Below are 23,743 nucleotides of genomic sequence, written 5' to 3'. Positions count from 1 at the left end.
GATTTAGATAATTTTTTGATGTTATATGAGTGTTCCCCCCATCTTTTTTTGACCCTGCGGCAAGTGCGGCCCACATATTGCACCCCACATTTGCAGCTAAGCAAATATATTACAAAAGATGTTTCACATGTTATACGATTCTGAATCACAAATGATTCTCCTGTAACAAAAGATGTGAACGATGATACTCTGTGTGTTATGAAACTGCACATACCACAACGTTTTCTAAAACATTTTGATACCATAAGTTTCTGTTTATTAATGTCCCGTGGAATGCCTGGGAATAAATTATTGTTGGTGTATTTGTCCCTGACAATTTTGCTCGGCGCTAGAGCTGTTTTTAGGGTTGGTGCCCTCCTATAAACTACCTTGGGTTTGTCACCCAAAAGTTGCTTAAGGGTAGGATCATTGGTAAGGATAGACCAATGTTTCTTGAGAATTTTATTTACTGCAAGGTGGTTAGAATTATATCTGGTAATGAAGAGGGGGGGATTAGTATCCTTGAAGACAGTCTGGTTTCCAGCTTTATTAATGAAGTAATTCGACCTATCTTCTTTCCTGACCCTATCCATCTCCCTGGATATCAGGTCTGGTGGATAGCCTTTTTCAAGAAATCTCTCGCCAATAATTTTGGCCTGTGTGTCATAATCATCAATTGATGAACAATTTCTCCTAATCCGTCTAAATTGTCCGTAAGGGACATTCGTTTTCCAACATTTATAGTGGTTGCTCTCAAAGTGGAGAAAACTGTTGCAATCAACTGTCTTGAAAAAGGTTTTTGATGATACGTGTCCATTTGGAGAACTACCAAGGACTAAATCAAGAAATTCAATTTGTTCCTTTTGAATGTTATATGTGAAAGATATCCCGAAGTTGTTATTATTCAAATGTGTGACAAAGTTATGGATATTTTCCTCAGTGCCTTTAAAGATGAAAAGGAGATCATCAATATAGCGGCCATAGAACACCAGGTTCGCTCCAAACTGTGAGTTGTAAATATACAGGTGTTCAAAGCTACCCATAAAAAGGTTAGCAAAGCTTGGAGCGAACCTGGTGCCCATGGCCGTCCCCTTCACTTGAAGGTAATATTTGCTCTGGTAGAGAAAGTAATTATGTTTCAATATGAAACTGATCAGTGTAATCAAAAAATCAACTTGTTCACCAGGCATATATTGATCCTCTTCCAGGTAGGATCGCACAGCTCTAATACCTAACTCGTGTTGGATGTTGGAGTATAAAGCTCCAACATCACATGTGATCCACCAGCATTGTTCATCAAAGGTATGGTTTTTGAGTTTCATCAATAAATCAGATGAGTCCCTTATATAGGAGGGTAAGGTTATAACAAATTTCTGTAAGAACTTATCAATATATGCTGATAGGGAATCAGTCAGGCTTCCTATTCCAGCAATAATGGGTCTACCTTGCGGTTTAATGGGGTCCTTGTGGACCTTGGGTAGATGGTAATAGAAGGCCGTGCACGGGTATTTGGGTAGACAAAAGTCTCTTTCCAGTTTGGTAATAATACCCATGTCAAAGCCTTTTTGTAAGATTCCCTGAAGTTGGTCATAGAACTTGGATGTAGGGTCCCCACATAACACCTCATAATACTCTTTATCATTGAGGATACGATCGGCTTCAGTTAAATAGTCCGGCATGTCCTGCAGGACTATCGCCCCACCCTTGTCTGCCTGTCTGATCACAAGGTCAGATCTTTTAATGAGTCTGGTCAAAGCTTTCTGTTCTTTATAGTTAAGATTATTTTTATATCTTAATTTTTTCTGCTTTTTGGCCAGTTTCTCTAGATCCTCCAACACTAGGTTGGCATATATCTCTATGTGGTTTCCACTACTCTTCGGTGGAACAAAAGAGGATTTTGGCCTCAAATTGGTATGAATATATCCATCATATAGATCTTCTATAAGCATGCTGGGTTCATATACCAGGCAGCCATCACTTAGATGGGCATCCATTAGGTCTGTGGTAATGGGTCTCATAGAATCATCTTTAAGCTTTTTTTCAGCAAAATATTTCTGTAGTGATAATTTTCTTACATAGCTGTTGATGTCTACAAACATCTCGTACATACTAAAATGGTTGGACGGGCTGAAAGAGAGACCCCTCCCCAGAACTCTAATCTCATCATCCGATAGTGGATGGGATGATAGATTAAAGATCCCCTTCTTTAATTTTTCTAATTTTTCCTTTTTGCGGGTGATGGATTTACCTCTAGATCCTCGTTTCCGAATGGTCTTTTTTGTCTTTGGGGCAAAGACGGTCCCCCATGGCCTTGCCATACCGGAGGATCCTGATGTAGGTGGCCTGGCCCTAAAAAAGGAGAAGGAACTTGTGGGGTGTTAGTATTCCTATTTTCACCATTTTTGTTCTCCAAGTTATGTAAAACTTGGAATCTGTTAGGATGTGAGAAGCTATGTTCCTGTGATCTTTGGTCAGTATCATTAGATCCCATCGTATGATGGTATGGTTGTTGCCTGTAAGTATTGTGATGGTTATGTCCTGGGCTATTGGAAGCTCCCTCAGTATGTTGTTGATACGTATTAAGTGTGGATGGGTACATATTGGAGGTGGAAGGATATTCCCTATTCTTGTGATAATGTTGATTTTGATTGTGTACCCTTTGGTTCGCATAATTGTTATGTGATTGGTGGCTCGGTGTAAAAGTTTTATGATGTGACATATTGGAGTTATATGTGTTAGGGGTGAAATTGGTGTTGGTCCACGGGGACTTTGTGTCCCTGTAGGGGGGACCAGGGGGTCTCCTGACTCCAGTCTGTATTTCACTTCTATTGTTGTTATCTGCATTATAATTCTCTTGGTTGTGCATGTATCTATTATGGCCATTATGTCTTGAAATCCTATTCACACGATTGTAGGTGTAGACTAAGCCCTTAGAATAATCATCATCATCTCTCTCCATTTTCTTGTTTTTATTGCTGATGATTTGCTGTTGATATTCATCAGCTTTATCATATGTGTTCTTCATAAGATTTTCAAATTGGGGTGATGATTTGTGTGTGTCTATTTCTTTTTGGAGGTTGTCAATTTCAAGGCCTACTTCATCTACCAACACCTGTCTGTGTTTGATCAAAATCTCCATAAGGGTCATAGAACAGGTGTTTAGAGGACTCTCCCATTCTTTGAGCACCCCTTCATTATTTTTGAAGGAGCAGTTTTTAAACATCCTAAGTCCCCTAGGGATCTGATTTTTATTCTTATATTTTTTGAGTGTATCAAGATCCCACCAGTGTCTGTGTTCTGTTTTTAGTAACGCCTCTAGTTTGTTAAAAGAGGACTGTAGAGACAGTGGTGGGTTAGATCCTACAGGACCTGACTGTTCTATGCATGCCCTCTTGTTAGCTCTTTCTGAAGATGACAGCATTTTTGAAAACAATAACAAACAATATTGTTATTCCAAATTGTTGGTTCTACCAATAAGTGATAAGTGTATGAATTGATACTAATAGAGTGATAATAATCAGCAACCTATAGTTTAAAAACTGATATAGGTAGGTGTGCGATCAAAATAGAGTAGGTTACTCTAATTTAGAGATAATAGATATATATAAAATGCTAAACTAAACAACAAACCACTATAATGGAGTACAGCTCCCCTATAGGTGACCTAGATAGTGTATAGAGGATGAAATGAGGGTGTAATACACATCAATGTGGACTTTATGTTGGTACACTTTTATATATATGTATGTTTCTGTATATATATATCTCTTATAAGTATTAATTTAGTTAACTGATATTGTTTGAACATATGTTTAGTTGTTAGGCTATAGGAGGCGCCCCCTAAGGGCAGTAATACACATTGATGTGTATTACACCCTCATTTCATCCTCTATACACTATCTAGGTCACCTATAGGGGAGCTGTACTCCATTATAGTGGTTTGTTGTTTAGTTTAGCATTTTATATATATCTATTATCTCTAAATTTGAGTAACCTACTCTATTTTGATCGCACACCTACCTATATCAGTTTTTAAACTATAGGTTGCTGATTATTATCACTCTATTAGTATCAATTCATACACTTATCACTTATTGGTAGAACCAACAATTTGGAATAACAATATTGTTTGTTATTGTTTTCAAAAATGCTGTCATCTTCAGAAAGAGCTAACAAGAGGGCATGCATAGAACAGTCAGGTCCTGTAGGATCTAACCCACCACTGTCTCTACAGTCCTCTTTTAACAAACTAGAGGCGTTACTAAAAACAGAACACAGACACTGGTGGGATCTTGATACACTCAAAAAATATAAGAATAAAAATCAGATCCCTAGGGGACTTAGGATGTTTAAAAACTGCTCCTTCAAAAATAATGAAGGGGTGCTCAAAGAATGGGAGAGTGCTCTAAACACCTGTTCTATGACCCTTATGGAGATTTTGATCAAACACAGACAGGTGTTGGTAGATGAAGTAGGCCTTGAAATTGACAACCTCCAAAAAGAAATAGACACACACAAATCATCACCCCAATTTGAAAATCTTATGAAGAACACATATGATAAAGCTGATGAATATCAACAGCAAATCATCAGCAATAAAAACAAGAAAATGGAGAGAGATGATGATGATTATTCTAAGGGCTTAGTCTACACCTACAATCGTGTGAATAGGATTTCAAGACATAATGGCCATAATAGATACATGCACAACCAAGAGAATTATAATGCAGATAACAACAATAGAAGTGAAATACAGACTGGAGTCAGGAGACCCCCTGGTCCCCCCTACAGGGACACAAAGTCCCCGTGGACCAACACCAATTTCACCCCTAACACATATAACTCCAATATGTCACATCATAAAACTTTTACACCGAGCCACCAATCACATAACAATTATGCGAACCAAAGGGTACACAATCAAAATCAACATTATCACAAGAATAGGGAATATCCTTCCACCTCCAATATGTACCCATCCACACTTAATACGTATCAACAACATACTGAGGGAGCTTCCAATAGCCCAGGACATAACCATCACAATACTTACAGGCAACAACCATACCATCATACGATGGGATCTAATGATACTGACCAAAGATCACAGGAACATAGCTTCTCACATCCTAACAGATTCCAAGTTTTACATAACTTGGAGAACAAAAATGGTGAAAATAGGAATACTAACACCCCACAAGTTCCTTCTCCTTTTTTAGGGCCAGGCCACCTACATCAGGATCCTCCGGTATGGCAAGGCCATGGGGGACCGTCTTTGCCCCAAAGACAAAAAAGACCATTCGGAAACGAGGATCTAGAGGTAAATCCATCACCCGCAAAAAGGAAAAATTAGAAAAATTAAAGAAGGGGATCTTTAATCTATCATCCCATCCACTATCGGATGATGAGATTAGAGTTCTGGGGAGGGGTCTCTCTTTCAGCCCGTCCAACCATTTTAGTATGTACGAGATGTTTGTAGACATCAACAGCTATGTAAGAAAATTATCACTACAGAAATATTTTGCTGAAAAAAAGCTTAAAGATGATTCTATGAGACCCATTACCACAGACCTAATGGATGCCCATCTAAGTGATGGCTGCCTGGTATATGAACCCAGCATGCTTATAGAAGATCTATATGATGGATATATTCATACCAATTTGAGGCCAAAATCCTCTTTTGTTCCACCGAAGAGTAGTGGAAACCACATAGAGATATATGCCAACCTAGTGTTGGAGGATCTAGAGAAACTGGCCAAAAAGCAGAAAAAATTAAGATATAAAAATAATCTTAACTATAAAGAACAGAAAGCTTTGACCAGACTCATTAAAAGATCTGACCTTGTGATCAGACAGGCAGACAAGGGTGGGGCGATAGTCCTGCAGGACATGCCGGACTATTTAACTGAAGCCGATCGTATCCTCAATGATAAAGAGTATTATGAGGTGTTATGTGGGGACCCTACATCCAAGTTCTATGACCAACTTCAGGGAATCTTACAAAAAGGCTTTGACATGGGTATTATTACCAAACTGGAAAGAGACTTTTGTCTACCCAAATACCCGTGCACGGCCTTCTATTACCATCTACCCAAGGTCCACAAGGACCCCATTAAACCGCAAGGTAGACCCATTATTGCTGGAATAGGAAGCCTGACTGATTCCCTATCAGCATATATTGATAAGTTCTTACAGAAATTTGTTATAACCTTACCCTCCTATATAAGGGACTCATCTGATTTATTGATGAAACTCAAAAACCATACCTTTGATGAACAATGCTGGTGGATCACATGTGATGTTGGAGCTTTATACTCCAACATCCAACACGAGTTAGGTATTAGAGCTGTGCGATCCTACCTGGAAGAGGATCAATATATGCCTGGTGAACAAGTTGATTTTTTGATTACACTGATCAGTTTCATATTGAAACATAATTACTTTCTCTACCAGAGCAAATATTACCTTCAAGTGAAGGGGACGGCCATGGGCACCAGGTTCGCTCCAAGCTTTGCTAACCTTTTTATGGGTAGCTTTGAACACCTGTATATTTACAACTCACAGTTTGGAGCGAACCTGGTGTTCTATGGCCGCTATATTGATGATCTCCTTTTCATCTTTAAAGGCACTGAGGAAAATATCCATAACTTTGTCACACATTTGAATAATAACAACTTCGGGATATCTTTCACATATAACATTCAAAAGGAACAAATTGAATTTCTTGATTTAGTCCTTGGTAGTTCTCCAAATGGACACGTATCATCAAAAACCTTTTTCAAGACAGTTGATTGCAACAGTTTTCTCCACTTTGAGAGCAACCACTATAAATGTTGGAAAACGAATGTCCCTTACGGACAATTTAGACGGATTAGGAGAAATTGTTCATCAATTGATGATTATGACACACAGGCCAAAATTATTGGCGAGAGATTTCTTGAAAAAGGCTATCCACCAGACCTGATATCCAGGGAGATGGATAGGGTCAGGAAAGAAGATAGGTCGAATTACTTCATTAATAAAGCTGGAAACCAGACTGTCTTCAAGGATACTAATCCCCCCCTCTTCATTACCAGATATAATTCTAACCACCTTGCAGTAAATAAAATTCTCAAGAAACATTGGTCTATCCTTACCAATGATCCTACCCTTAAGCAACTTTTGGGTGACAAACCCAAGGTAGTTTATAGGAGGGCACCAACCCTAAAAACAGCTCTAGCGCCGAGCAAAATTGTCAGGGACAAATACACCAACAATAATTTATTCCCAGGCATTCCACGGGACATTAATAAACAGAAACTTATGGTATCAAAATGTTTTAGAAAACGTTGTGGTATGTGCAGTTTCATAACACACAGAGTATCATCGTTCACATCTTTTGTTACAGGAGAATCATTTGTGATTCAGAATCGTATAACATGTGAAACATCTTTTGTAATATATTTGCTTAGCTGCAAATGTGGGGTGCAATATGTGGGCCGCACTTGCCGCAGGGTCAAAAAAAGATGGGGGGAACACTCATATAACATCAAAAAATTATCTAAATCTCACAGTGTCTCAAGACACTGTCTGAATCTCCATAAAACACTCAAAGACCCCATGAGGATAACACCCATAGAGATGATATCCAGATCCAATAAGGATGCTTTTATAACTCTCAGGAGAAGAGAATCCTTTTGGATCAAGAAATTAGTCACATTACAGCCTTATGGCTTGAATGAAAATCTAGACATGGCTTCTTTTTGATCTGACCTATTACCAGCGTAATCATCTCTAAGGCAGATCTAACAAGTTATGGTTACTCAGAATATATAGGGAACAATCCTGTCTCCGTTCAACGGTTAGGGAACTCACTTGCCTCTGCCTAATTTCTATTGGCACAGGAAGAGTCCCTTCCATTATCCCTTCACGTTCACCTTAGGGTGTCCCGACAAGGCAGACTGCTCCCTTGTATCATGTACCATATAGGGTCCTATATCAAACATTCTCAAATAATGGTTAGTTAACCCAGGTATTATTCTTTCAGATGTGTAATTCTTTATATATGGCCTCCACGACTATGCTGATGCATGGACCGAGAAAGCAGACCTAAGCTGTGCCTATCCCTATCCAATGGATTTAGAAAGCAGACATATGCTGCGCCTACCTCTATTTACTAGAAGACGGTATCCCCTTACACTAGTGAAATGACCAGTGCCTTAACTTATTATTAGTTTTTTATAAATAACATTGACTGCTTATACGTCACAAATATGGTTTTAATACCCACTTAGACCAATAAGGTGATGGTATAGGTACCTTAATTCCTGCACCTGAACCCCTTTGTTTTAGCCCTATAGCCAGGGCTAATATCTGGTTTAGAAAGTACTTTTATATTTTGGTATGAGAGAGTCCTCCTTTTCTCTTCATATTTTCCTTCCCCTATATCTCTAGCAGTATGTTATTCATATACCACGTAGAGAATATCACTATTAGAAGTGCCCGTTGGATTGGGCCATCACTCACACGTTTGCACAGCACATTACATTCTCCTTAAAGTATGATCCACACACCATTCACAGTAGAATACACACTAACACCATACACATCACACTTATAATATTCACTAAGAACGATCTAACACTACATGTTGTTAATCACATATTAATATCATACACTTCCCACTCATAACCATGATGATGGCAGATCATTACAGCACAATCTGCACATCACCCTATCTCACATCACTAATCTCACTATATCATCACATCATGGATAAACACAATTTGATATTTTATTATCAGCATATGATTACAAAGGTCGGATAAATTCAACATAATAATACTATATGTTTCGATTAGAACCGAGTGCCTACTAGATGTCTATGACAGTATTACATTTGGTGCTCAGAGTTGTGACACAACGCTCTATTTATGAATGCAGGCAGCCTAGATATACTTTGGATATAACATCCCCTGCCAAATAGATTGGATCGCATAATGTTATTTGAACTGTCGTTCACGGAGATTGCGTGGGTTGACACCTCTACACGCAAGATTGAGGTTGTACGCTTGACACACAGTATGCTGACGTTGTCAGGTTAAGCCAATCCCATCTGCACATGCCTATGCAATCATTGGTACATGTTTATACGTTATAGGAATAGTTCACACCCACCTACACAGGCCAAAGCAGCCATTGGTGTAGGATTCTATGCTATACAAATAGTTTACACCCAAATGTTTAGGCAATACCGCATATAGAGATAAACCCGGTTAAACATCGACAAGCCACCGGATCAGTGGTAAACACACTGACATACAAGGATCGCACATAAAATAGCCTTATACCCAGCGGCTGTTAATATACACCTGTCATCTAGGTCTCACAAGATTTTCGTCAAACAAATTCCACCCATTTATTTTTGAAGAATCAGCTATTGTGCTATTTGACATCAGGAAGCAGGAGTCGTATTAACGAACACTTGGGTTTGCAACATTAGTTTAACAATAAGTTTGACAGCATTGCTTTGCCTGTCCTTAACTTGTTATTAAGTCGCATATTTAATTTAACATTTTTTAAGAGGAAGTTAAGGCTGAAATTATAAAAGCACGATTTATGTAGACTGAATAGGTATGGGAAACATATCATTATATGTATTAGTTTGTTTATTTATATTTCATGAAGTACAATTTTATAGGAAATGTGTTCCTGTTCTTAACAGTGTTTTGCTTATGTTTTTTATTATCATCAATACACAATGATGATTTATTTTGATGCACACAAACGATGATTCGGTCACTAGTATGGTCTGCTGAAGTTTGGTATCTGTACTAAATTATGTTTGGGCTGTTGGTTGCCATACCAACCTTCTAGCAGACAGGTGCTAACACTTAATGACCATCAAGGTTGGAGCCATCTGATTGGCTAATTAGTAGGTTTAGTTTTGTATAAAGCAAGTGTATTCTGAATGTGTTTTTATAATTTTTTAGCCTGATGAAACAGCTTGTTATAGCTGAGAAACGCGTCGCATTTTAATAAAGATTTTTACAGAAATACACTTGCTTTTTGGACAATCTTTATATCATTTATATGCTGCTCAAACTTTGATTGGCACCTGAGAGTTAATCTGCTTTCACCTGGAGGGATCAGTCTACTGGGCGACTGTTTGGTTCCAGTTTGCAGTGTATGCACCTGCAGGTGCTTTGGATCTTGTAAGTAGGATTGCTCAGATTGCCATTCACTTGTACAAACGTTACTGGGCTATGGTTTGCATATTTTTTGTTCACTCAGGAACCTGTTAATCACCATCACCAAGGACCACAACTGATACGTGAGACACATCAGTGAGCTGGACCACTGAGAGGCTCCAGTCTGCTTCAATAGCACCATTGGGTGCGTCTCCTTTGTGAGTATCCAATTGCTACCCTGTTAATTGTTATATCTGGTATCTGGCTATACTAGGCCATGTTTGGCGCCTCTGTGTTTTCTTTTTTTCTGTTTAGTGATGTTACTGGGTTTGTAAGCGTAAGCATGACATCATCAGCATATAATGTTATTTTATAATCAGGATTATTAATAGTGATCCCTGAAATATTTGGGTTTTGAGGTATGTTTGCCGCTAAAGCTTCCATAGCCATTATAAATAGAACGGGTGAAAGTGGGCATCCCTGGCATATGCCGTTTGAGATCTTAAGTGATGCTAATAGGGAATCATTTAGACTAATTTTAGCTGTAGGGGAGTTATATAAAGCAAAAAAAATTCCTGTCAAAGGTGTTCCAAACCCGAATTTACCCAGTACGGCCCTTAGAAATTCCCAATTGAGCCTATCAAAGGCCTTTTCTGCCTCTATAGATAAAAATATTGATGGTACCTTATTTTTGGAAACATAGTCTAAGAGGTTAATTATTTTGGTGGTATTGTCCCTAACTTCGCGATTTGGGTAAATCCCGCCTGGTTAGTGTGTATTAACATAGGGAGAACTTTATTGATTCGGGTTGCTAATATTTTCGAAAACAGCTTGATAGCTACGTTCAGGAATGATATAGGCCTAAATTTAGCTGGCGTAGGGTTTTTTCCAGGTTTAGGCATGACAGTTATATGAGCTTCTACCATACTGTTGGGAAATGGGTTGTTGTTGTTCACCTTATTAAAAAGTGTGAGAAGTATTGGGGTCAAGATTTCTTTAAAAGCTTGGTAGTAGTGAACTGAAAAACTGTCTGGGCCTGGAGCTTTACCTGTATTCAGGTTTTTGATGGCTTGAGCCAGTTCTAACTGGGATATCGGTGCATCTACTTCTTTCATCTGTTCTTCAGAAATGGTTTAGTGTTCCCTAGGTATGTGGTTATATTGGGTTCCAGGTCCAATTGGAATTCTGGAGTAGCCAGGTTATATAGCCTGGATTAATAATCCCTAAATTGCTCTACGATAGCTGAAGTGGTATGTATTTTTTGCTTTTCATGGGTGTGTAATTCATGCACAACGGATTTTAATTTTTTGGCTTTCAGATATCTGGCCATCATTTTTCCCGCTTTATTTCCTTTATAGAAGAGCGGTTTATTTTTTTTATTTTAAAATTAACAGGAAGTGCATTTCTGCTAGCTGTTCCATGTGATAGAAGCTAACTCGCTGACAAGGAAGGTTCCTACAGCTTTGTTGGTAGACAGTGGCACATTCATCCATTTATTTTCAGCTCAGGAGCATCAGTTTTTTATTTAAAAAAAAAAAACGTTCTACTACATATTAAGGTGAGCTCCTGCAACCACAAATATATTTTGTTAATGAAATGCAGAGATTTATATAGTGCTGTTTTCATAGACATCTTGGCCAAGATACACGTTGAGTACAACTGATAAGTGGAACATTATTTTGTGCTTGATCAGGTAATACAAGTTGGTTCGCATTTTTAATGCAGGCGATACTTATATCGCATGCCCAATGCTTTCAATGGAAAGTAGCAGTTGCGTTGTCATTGCGCTTATATTACAAGTCGCTGGTTAAGCTTTGCGCTTGTGCAATCTATGAAATAAATAGTTAATAAAGAAAAAAGTGTTAAAGAGATAAGGTCTATGACAAAGGGCAGGAGTGAGTCATAAGTGTGTGTGGGTATGTGTGTGTATATGTGTCAAGTTTTATATTTAAAATTGAACGTGTATAGCAAAGAAGTAAATGAAAAATTTCACTACTTGAGATGATTTTTTGTGTGCTCAATTAACTTGGCATTGAAACATTCTCGGATATGAATTATTTTAGTACAGCACCTAACAGAAATCTATTATCCGAGGAAAATTACACATCAGTTATTTGTGCACAATAAATATTAACGACTGACTTCGTAATCTGTGCTCAAAAATGCAAGTGGTATAGATTGCTCACAAACCTTATTTGCATTTCATACCACGTGCGTTTTAAACTTTGTAGTCAATATAATATCAATGTTAATTGCATGGAATCTTTAAAAGTAGTTTGTTTTTTCCTTGTAAACCAAATGTGTTGCACTGTTTTGACCTGTTTGCATCTATTACCACAGGAGTTAAAGGCTACAGCTGCACTATTTGTAATGCAGCATTCACTACAAATGGCAGTCTGACAAGGCATATGTCAACACACATAAGCATGAAACCCTATAAGTGTCCTTTTTGTGAAGAAACATTCAGGACAACAGTTCACTGCAAGAAGCACATGAAGAAACATCAGAATATATCCACAGCTCTTGTTTCTGATAATGATTGTACTGCAAGGGAAGAGGGTAAGGACAAAATATTTTTTCTATGATGCATTTTATTACTGATAAAAGGCACATAAAAGTATAGCACTCTTAAAAGTGAATGGCAAGTCTGTGAAATAATTCCAAGCACAGAAGCCTATAGAGATCTTTATTATACTCCAGTCAGCAGTCATGTTCATAAAATGTTAAACAGTACCTTGTGAATTATTTTAGCTTCTAGATCTCTCTCTGTTATCAGTACTGTTCAGAGAGCTCTGAGATTGTTCTCTTTCTGTTGAAACGTTTCACCATGACATTGTTACTATAAACCATTTAAACCTTACAAACAACAATAGCATGGCTTTGCAATATGTCCCTGTAAGTATATTAAGGGGTTTCTCAAGTATGTTTAGGGATTTAATAAGGCTGATGATGAAAGCTTTTATTTTTTATTTTTTTTGCTCTCAAAACAAGAGCAACAGGACATGGGGTCGGGAATTCTAATTAGAGGGTAGCAGGTTCAGGATTAATTTGATGTAGCATTTCTTTACAGAACGGTTGGTTGATTATGCAATAAACTTCTTATAGAGGTGGTAAAGACAAATATATTAAGTGAATTCAAGAATGCTTGGGATATGTATACAACTACCCTAAGAACGAGACTGACAGGATTTGTTCTTAGATGACATACAAATCTATGCTTCTATTATGCTGAATTGTCTGAAGAATTTAGAATGTTGCTGATCCCATTTTGAAGTTTCTCATACTCTTGTGGTCTGCTGAGGGTTAACCCTCTGGCTGCCAGGGAGGACTACCATGTATTTCTTCACCACTTCTTACCACCCCCCTGGCAGCTAAGGAAATTGAGAATGCAAGTTTGTTTGCAGCTAGGAGTTAGGCTTGGAGCTAAATTTAAAAACAAACAAAAATAACGCTGGGCGCAGACAAAATAGAATGGTCACTACTATGCTATAGTTTTTGCTTCACGTGCCTGCAGCGCTCTTCCAAGCCTCTCTCCTATTTTAATTCATTAAATATGCCTGATGTGGAAGCCTTTTCATACTCTGTGCCACCATTTTGGAACACAGATATTCGTGTACCTTGTCACAGAAGAGGTGCACACTCATGATGTTGCCAGGTTTTTATTATGTGCTTTAGGCTATCACACATGATAAAGAGCAGGAGGCTTACATTTTTGTAAGTGCTGCATTGCTTTATATTATTCCTTCTTGTATTTTTTATATATTTTTAAAACTGCGTAAAAGATCATACTCTCTATCATGCATGCTAACCCCAAGCAAATGATATGCTGGTAACATCACTGATCTGTGAGTGTGAACCACTTCTTTCACAGGGTATGAGGATACCTGTGCTTTAAGATGGTGGTGCCCAGTATGAAAAGGCAGAGCTCTTCAGCATCGTAAACCTTTAAGGTGTTTAAATAGGAGAACAGCTTTAAAATTAGCTGCAGGCACAGGAGGAAATACAATAGCATGGTGAGCAGTAACTACTGTAGTTTTGCTCAGCAGTTTTATTCCCCTATAAGTGTTATTAAACTTTGTCATTTTTTAAAACATAATCACTTTACAAGTTGCAATTATGCCAGGTAGCATTTCAGAATTTAACTCATTAATGTTGCAGTACTGTAAGTCATGTGATAATTTAGTACAGTTCTTCTATTGCTAGTTATGGAAGCATTGCAGAACGTGCACTGAAAACATTACACACACACACCACCCTAAGCATTAATACATGCATGTATAAACAGAGAAGGTCAATTAATTGATTAGCAAAAACTAGGTCCCCTAATGGATGAATCCTTTTTTCTTGTATTTGTCTATTCTCTGTATTTGTTACTGACTAAAATGTATACTGTGTGTGTGTGTGTGTGTGTGTATATATATATATATATATATATATATATATACAGTGTGTGTGTGTATATATATATATATATATATATATATATATATATATATAATGTTCACAGTAGAGCGCACTCCCACCTTCAAGATTAACTACCTGGATTTGTGCAAAAAGTGCTTTATTGACACATAGGAAAATCAGTGATGTATATGTATTCGGGATCAATAACCCTTCATCAGACTAAGTGAAATTGTGAAAAACAAACAGTGTATATAACAGGTGTTAGTCCCACCCCCAATCAGAGAGGAACAGCCTATAAGTGTCATCATGTGAGTCATATACATAATAGACAAAAATAATTACGTAATTTCTGTACCAGTCAGTACAATAAGTGAACAAACTTAGAATAATCCATTTACACAGGGCTTTAAAAGTGCATAAAATAAACTCATTAATGTGTTCACATAGGAGCTCTCTCCTTTATAGTTATAGATTGGCTTGATAGCGATTAACGGATATAACCTAAATCTATCTATTCAACATTCACATATATATATATATATATATATATATATATATATATATATATATAATGTATCAAAAATCTAAACAAGGGATTAACAACATTCACGGGAGACAAACTCACGTTTGGTTAGTGGGCGTTACCATCCGGAGATCATCAAACGTCACAGGCTGACACAGCCAATCAGGTTGTTGCTGCATTACACACGTAAATCAATGGAAACAGGTTAGCCCAAAGACTCACAGCGTGTGTGTGATGGGCGTTGCCAGTGGTGTCGTCATGAGGGATGGACCAGTACAACATCAGCCATTATCTAAATGTGCAAACATATAAGGAAATAAAACATAGATCAAAACGAACACAATTCATCCCTGACAGGCAGTGTCAAATACACATTGCGTATAAAAAATAGGAGTATCACTCAAAACGTAATATGCCAGATCAGGCTCTTGTACTGTAGTTAGAACACATGTAAGCACTAGACTATGACAGGGAATGGGTAATAGGCACTGCTAGCAGAGACTGATGATAATCCTGCTTTTCCTTCTTAATATGAGGAGAGTCCACAGCTTCATTCCTTACTTGTGGGAAATACTGACCCTGGCCACCAGGAGGAGACAAAGACACCCCAGCCAAAGGCTTAAATACCTCCCCCACTTCCCTCATCCCCCAGTCATTCTTTACTTTCTATTTTCTGAAGCTTGGTTTGGGGATGTGCAAGACCCAAGGGTACTGGAGGTTATCGCTCAGGGATACAGGATAGGTTTCAAGTCTTATCTTCCCAGGGGCAGTTTCCTTTTATCAAACCTGTCTTCATGGCCAGAAAAGAGAGAAGCTTTTCTAGGGTGTGTGAGGGATATCTCTTCCCGGGGGTCATTGTACCGGTACCTCCAGCAGAGAGAAGTCTGGGATACTACTCAAACCTTTTTGTGGTGCCAAAGAAGGAGGGTACTTTTTGTCCGATTCTGGACCTAAAGTGCTTAAACAAATTCCTGACTGTCCCCTCATTCAAGATGAAGACAATAAGGTCCATTCTTCCCTTAGTCTAGAATTGACAATTCATGACAACGATAGACCTGAAGGATGCCTACCTTCAGGTCCCTATCCACAAGGAACACTTCAAGTTCCTAAGATTTGTGTTCCTGGACCAACACTTCCAGTTTATTGCACTTCCGTTTGGTCTAGCTACTGCTCCAAGAGTTTTTATGAAGGTTCTAGAGGCTCTGCTCGCAGTGGCCAGAACCAGAGGGATTGCAGTTGTGCCTTACTTAGACGATATTTTGGTTCAAGCACCATCCTGTCATCTGGCAGAGGACCATTCCAAAGCCCTTCTTTCTCTTCTTCGATCTCATGGATGGAAGATAAACTTAGAAAAGAGTTCTCTTATTCCCAGTACCAGGGTGGAATTCCTCGGTACGATAATAGACTCCATATCCATGAGGATATTTCTTACAGACCAGAGATATTCCAAGCTAACTTCTAGTTGTCTTGCCCTCCAGACCTCCTTCAGGCCATCTGTGGCTCAGTGTATAAAGGTAATTGGACTCATGGTGTCCTGCATGGACATCATCCCCTTTGCCAGATTCCATCTCAGAACTCTTCAGCTGTGCATGCTGAGACAGTGGAACAGCAATCATTCAGATCTGTCTCAACAGATTTCTCTGGACAGCCGGTCTAGAGAATTGCTCTCCTGGTGGCTCTGTCCAGACCTCCTGTCCCAGAGGAATCCCTCCTCCCGATCAACATCTTGGAGCTTTGAGCGATCTTCAATGCTCTGAAGGCTTGGCCCCTTCTGGGTTCGGCCCAGTTTATCAGATTCCAATCGGACAACATAACCTTGGTGGCTTACATCAACCATCAAGAGGAACGAGGAGCTCCCTAGCAATGAGGGAAGTATCTTGGATTCTGGAATGGGCGGAGGCCCACAACTGCTCACTGTCAGCGATCCCCATTCCGGGTGTGGACAACTGGGAAGCAGATTTCCTCAGCAGACAATCTTTTCATTTGGAGGAATGTTCTCTCCATCCCGAGGTGTTTGCAGAGATTTGCAGTAGATAGCGAACACCAGAGATAGATCTCATGTTGTCCCGGCTCAATTCCAAGCTACCCAGATATGGGTCGAGGTCCAGGGATCCTCAGGCGGAGCTAATAGATGCATTAGCAGTGCCTTGGAGGTTTGGTCTGATCTACATTTTCTCGCCATTACCACTTCTACCTCGTGTAGTGGCCCGCATCAAGCAGGAGCGAGTATCAGTGATTCTAATTGCTCCATTGTGGCCTTGGAGGATGTGGTTCGCGGATCTGGTGTTGATGTCCTCATCTCCTCCATGGAGATTACCTTGTTGCAGGGATCTGCTGGAACAAGGTCTTTTTGTTCATCAAAATCTAGATTCTCTGAGGCTGACTGCGTGGAGATTGAAGGCTTAGTCCTAGCCAAGAGAGGTTTTTCTGAGTTATTGATACTCTCATTCAAGCTTTTAAGCAGGTTACTCATCACATATATCATAAGGTGTGGAAGACATACTTATTCTGGTGTGTAGAGCATGGATTTCCCTGGCATAAAGTCAGGGTTTCCAGGATTCTTTCCTTTCTCCAGCTTGGTCTGGAGAAGGGCCTTTCGGCTAGCTCCCTTAAGGGAAAGATTTCGGCCCTCTCTGTTTTACTGCACAAAAGGCTCCCTGAACTTCCAGACAATCCAGTCTTTTGTTCAGGCTCTGACTACAATCAGGCCTGTGTTTCGATCTAGTGCTCCTCCTTGGAGTTTAATTCTTGTTCTTAAGATTTTGCAGAGGGCTCCGTTTAAGCCTACGCACAGACTTGACATTAAATTACTGTCTTGGAAGGTTCTTTTTTACTGGCTATTGCTTTGACACACAGAGTATCTGAGATGACTGCCTTGCAATGTGAGCCCCTTTACCTAGTTTTAGGTTAGGGTTAGGTTTTCTTCCTATTGTTGTTTCAGATCGCAACATCAACCAGGAGATTATCGTTCCTTTCTTGTGTCCTAACCCTTTTTCTTCGAAGGAGCTGTTACTTTATAATTTGGATGTGGTTCAGGCCTTGAAGTTCTAGCTTCAAGCTACTATGGAGTTTAGACAGACTTCTTCTTTGTTTGTTGTTTATTCTGGGAAGCGTAAGGGGAAGAAAGCCTCAGCCACTTCCTTATCTTTTTGGTTGAGGAGCATTATTCGCTTAGCATATGAAACAGCGGGATTTAAGCCTCCTCAGAGGATTAAGGCTCATTCAACTAGAGCAGTGGCTTCCTCTTGGGCCTTCAAAAATGAAGCCTCTATGGAGCAGATTTTTAAGGCGGCCACTTGGTCCTCCTTACATACCTTTTCAAAACTTTACAAATTTGACGTTTTTGCTTCGGCTGAAGCATCTTTTGGGAGAAAGGTTTTGCAGGCTGTGGTGCCCTCAGAATAGGGTCTGCCTCTCCTTTTTTACCCTCCCGTTTTCATTCAATGTCCTCTAGAGCTTGGGTATATGTTTCCCACAAGTAAGGAATGAAGCCGTGAACTCTCCTCATATTAAGAAGGAAAACATAAATTATGCTTACCAGATAATTTCTTTTCCTTCTGTATGATGAGAGTCCATGACCACCGCACGTTTTCTCCGTTGGGCGGACCTAAATTTTTGTTTTGTTCTTCTGGCACTATTTATACCCTGATATTTCTCCTACTGTTCCTTGTTCCCTCTGCAGAATGACTGGGGGATTAGGAAAGTGTGGGAGGTATTTAAGCCTTTGGCTGGGGTGTCTTTGCCTCCTCCTGGTGGCCAGGTTCAGTATTTCCCACAAGTAAGGAATGAAGCAGTGGATTCTCCTCATACAGAAGGAAAGGGAATTATATGGTAAGTATAATTTATGTTTTTATAACATTAGTTTGTTGTATTGTGTCTATTTGTAGGATAGCCGTTCTGCACTGAATCTGTATCTATTCAGAGCGCTTAGATACTCTGTAGTGGTAGTATCTAGTCATGTTGATACTACATATGTTTCTGGATAATTATACCTAATTTTTTCTCTACTATATAGCTCAGAAAGTTCCCTATATAGACCGTTACATTCATTATAGATTGACCACAGCCAGATTATTATTTGACTGCTAATACATGAGAATCTGTTGTAGTAATACAACCTAATCATTGGTTAAAATAGGGTAATGGCACAGAGGGTGCACATCCCATATTTCTACCAAACGATCGTTAGTGAGAGGTGGTGAACAATCCTGTACGAAGTACCCGTTACATTTTGTTTATGATAAACTTAACCTCTGTACCAGCTGGTAGGTCTCTTTAGGATGTTTTATCGATATAACTCTGTGTCTACTCACACCACTACTTGTGTAAATTATTATCTACTGACTAACTCAGTTTATGATCATCATCAGTATTTGCGAGCAGTGCCTATTACCCATAATTATTAAGTTATTTAATATTCCCTGTCATGGTCTAGTGCTTACATGTGTTCTAACTACATTACGAGTGCCTGAAATGGCATATTACATTTTGAGTGATACCCCTATTTTTTATACGCAATGTGTATTTGAAACTGCCTGTTAGGGATGGATTGTGTTCTTTTTGATCTATGTTTTATTTCCTAACATGTTTGCACATTTAGATATTGGCTGATAGGTTGTTCTGGTCCATCCCACATGATGACGCTACTGGCAACGCCCATCACACACATGCTGTGAGTCTTTGGGATAACCTGTTTCCATTGATTTACGTGTGTAATGCAGCAACAACCTGATTGGATGTGTCAGCCTGTGACGTTTGATGATCTTTGAATGGTCACGACCACTACCCAAACGTGTGGCGTCTTCCGTGCAGCATGGCGCTGACATTGTTTGGCGTGAGTTTGTCTCCCCTGAATGTTGTTAATCCCTTGTTTAGATTTTTGATACATTTTTTATATATATATATATATATAGGAAATGAAAAGATGAAAGCACTCACTGGACTATGGACAACAGTGTCAATAAAATATCGTTTATTGTGACGTTTCGGGACCAACAGCGTCCCTTCTTCTGACAAGCAACAAGTGAAAACAGACAAACATATAAAGGCCCCTAAACCACTCCCCATAGTGAACTACCAATCCCAATGTGCCGTGTGCAAAAGTAAGTGAGCCGTGTGCAAAACCGGCAATGGTCTCCGTGTTATAATTTCAAATACACATAAATCTTGTTCAAACTTATTAAAGGTGTACATTGAATCATGCCTATCAATATGTCATAGTGTTTGTGTGTTGTTAATAACTGAAAAACTGTATCCGATCATACACATGCTCAATGTCTAACATAGTGCGTTAAACCTAATAGAAAGGTAAATAAAACCTGATAGGCGTAGATCACACGCCCCTATTGTGTGATAGGCTCAGCACATATGCCTCACAAGCACACACCTTCCAAAGAATCACAAGCCAACCGCGATAGCCACCCATGTAAACAACCGACCTGATTGGCTACATGTGACCAAACAGCCCCGCTGTCAATAGCGGTGGCGAAACTACTAGTCTAATGGTTGTCATGGTTCCCACCGACAGGTCCCCCTGCTGCATATCATTGCATAACAGCCCCACATACCTCTCATTGTGCACATTCTGAGTCCTACACGAACCGCATAACGTTGAACCGGCATTGCTCACAACTTACACCCTACGCCGTAACCACCATTGCCTTATCGCATAGTTGCTATGGAAACCCGTATGCAAAGCACAGATCCCGATTGCGGCTGTATGTTGTGCCTCCTCGTCACAACCCGTATGCAAAGCACAGATCCCGATTGCGGCTGTATGTTGTGCCTCCTCATCACAACATCCATGTTCACAAATCGCTATTCATTATATCACCAGCCGCCATTATCCTGATATAATGGTTACTATGGTAACCTGTATACACCACTAGTCTCGAATGTGACTAACAACCAAGAGCTCTATGCTTGTGTGCTTGTAATATGCGTGAATGGGTAATAATGAATAATATCATACCCAATTAAGTATCAGCATCAGAATGAACAACTGCTCTTTCTGTCCACCTCAGAGAGCCAACAGGACAACCACAGCACCTGTCAAGACAAAACATTCTCCACATTAGAGGGACCAATCAGAAACACAGTGTGCTATGGTCCTGCCAACCATCTGTCACAGATGGTGCTTGCCGTCGGACCACCCTATTTAAAACCATATATACAATACCCACTAATAATGGTGATAAATAAAATAATAAAATAATCTAATACTATTCAAACATGTAGAATAACTCGAAAACACACACCCCCTAAGTGTCAAACCCTCTAAGAACACGTCAGGGATGTACCCACCCCACTCGGGGGGCTACATCTCAAACTCCTTATGTATAAGAACTGACCACCTATGGAAAAAATATATATAAGTCCGTACACCAATATAAAAGTACTAACAATATTGATCATGGTGTACCCGTATGTATCCTAAAATAATCCAAAGCAAACAAAATCTTACATCCCCCTATATACCTCATATAAAATAACTTACCCAATCATATCCAGACGTCCAAAGTGATAGACACTGATCACCATACTTTTATCGCAACTATTGTCAAATCCATTGAGCATGTATAGAAAGCATACCAGTTACAGACAAAACCAAAGGTTGAAAGTGTAACCAGAGTGATGAAGCAAGATTAAAAACAAATAAAAACATAGCACCCCTCAACTAATAGCAATTTCCCAATAAAACATCTAACATATGAAAATCATGGAACACCATGGAAAGAAATTTCAACTCCAAAAGGGAGAAGTAACTCAAGAGTAGAAAGTAGACTCTCATTAATTAGCGATACACACAGTATCGCCCGCCCCCATGGGCATAGATCCAATGAATCAATGGACTCTCACAACACTGTATCAATGGACTCTCACAGCACATATCCATTATAGAAAGTTCTGCCACCCCGTCTGGATATTTAAACCTCTTGGGGCCAATGTACATAATTCATGTATCCAGCGTGCTTCTTTTCTCAGAAGGATCTTGGCTCGGTTTCCACCTCTGCGTAGGGCTGGCACGTGGTCAATTATTCTGAAGCGTAGGTCGCTCACAGTATGTCCTGCTTCAAGAAAGTGGCGAGCCACCGGATGTTCTGCCTTTCCCGTGTTAATTGCCGATCTAATGCTTGAACGGTGATTCGCCATCCTCACTCTGGCGTCATCCGTCGTCTTGCCAGTGTAAAATTTCCCACAAGGGCAATTAAGTAGGTATACGATGAATTGGGTTGTACATGTCAGGTAATATTTTATCTGATATCTTTTACGACAATCAGGATGTTGAAATGTCGTGCCAGTGTGCATACTGTTGCAAGTAACACAACTAATGCATTTGTAGCATCCAATTTTTCTCTTGAGCCATGTCTGTTTCTCATTTTTTATAGGGATATCAGTCTTAACCAGGAAGTCTCGTAGACTCCTACCCCTACGGTATGCCAGTCGTGGTGCTGCCCATTCAGTGAATGGTAGTGTGGGGTCACTCTGGAGAATCTTCCATTCTTCCTTTATTGCTTTGGCAATCTGATGCTGGTCTGGATTGTACGTGGTCACAAACGTGAGTTGGCGAGTTGGTGTACTTGTGGTACTTTGTTCTTGTTGGGCTAAAAGTGCCGATTCACGTTGTTGCTCTAAGTTCTTTCTATTGTACCCACGTTGAAGAAATCTTTGTGTCATTTCTGACATCTGTGTCTGCATCAGATCTATATTTGTGTTGTTTCTTATCACCCTTTGGTATTGGGCTTTAGGAATATTCCGTATGAGTGCAGGCTGGTGGCAACTTCTGGCATGTAATAGTGTGTTACGGTCTGTTTGCTTCCGGAACAGTGTGGTACCCAGCTTATTGGACGTTTTAAACACCCTGACATCTAAAAAATCAACTGTGACACTGTTGACCGAGTGCTGAAATTTAATAGTGCTATCCATCTCGTTTAAAGTAAGGATCCAGTCATTCAGGGCCTGTTCGCCATCACGCCATATCAAGAAGACGTCGTCTATATACCGACAATAGTATAAAATGGCATCCATTTCGTACACCTTCATTTGTATGGACTCATAGTCCGCCATAAACAGGTTGGCCAACGATGGTGCCATGTTTGACCCCATCGCGGTCCCTTCAATTTGTAAGTAAAAAGTGTTCTCGAACCGGAAAAAGTTGTTCTCCAGGCATATCTTTAGGAGATCCACCAGAACATCCTCTGGGGGTCCCACATAAGGACTCTTTCGTAGATGGTTGACCACGGCTGCGATCCCCAATTTGTGGGGAATTACCGTATACAGACTGCAGACATCCATCGTCACTAGTAGATCAGTGGGTTGTAACTCCTCAAGTTGGGTAATGGATCGAATGAAGGCGTTCGAGTCTTGTGTGTACGATTTCATTCTTTTAACCATCGGCTGCAGATGAAAGTCCAGAAACTCAGCGAGTGGTTGGAGGAGTGATCCCCTTGCTGAGACAATAGGCCTTCCCGGGGGGTGTGTGGGATCCTTATGGATTTTTGGTAACGTATAGATAATGGGTGTTATAGGATAGTCCCTTTTCAAAAATTTATGTTCCTGTATGGTTATACATCCCATTGCACACCACCTCTCGAGTTTCTCATCTATGTGTCTTTTCAATTGCTGGGTGGGATCCATTTTGAGGGTCCTGTAGGTCTTTCTATCCGTT

At 39.6% G+C, this 23,743-nt stretch overlaps 1 protein-coding gene across 2 annotated transcripts in view; it reads left to right on the top strand.

The window, feature by feature from the left end:
- The window catches only part of ZNF236 (zinc finger protein 236), a 680,094-nt gene that overhangs the window by 361,674 nt on the left and 294,677 nt on the right, over positions 1–23,743 (top strand). For both annotated transcript variants that reach the window (XM_053714849.1, XM_053714848.1), the window contains exon 20: positions 12,489–12,707. In XM_053714849.1, coding sequence (XP_053570824.1) covers positions 12,489–12,707 — 219 coding nt within the window. The remainder of the gene's footprint in view (positions 1–12,488; positions 12,708–23,743) is intronic.

The sequence above is a fragment of the Bombina bombina genome, chromosome 5, assembly GCF_027579735.1.
Source record: "Bombina bombina isolate aBomBom1 chromosome 5, aBomBom1.pri, whole genome shotgun sequence".
NCBI lineage: Eukaryota > Metazoa > Chordata > Amphibia > Anura > Bombinatoridae > Bombina > Bombina bombina.
This window is presented reverse-complemented; position numbering and strand designations above follow the sequence as displayed.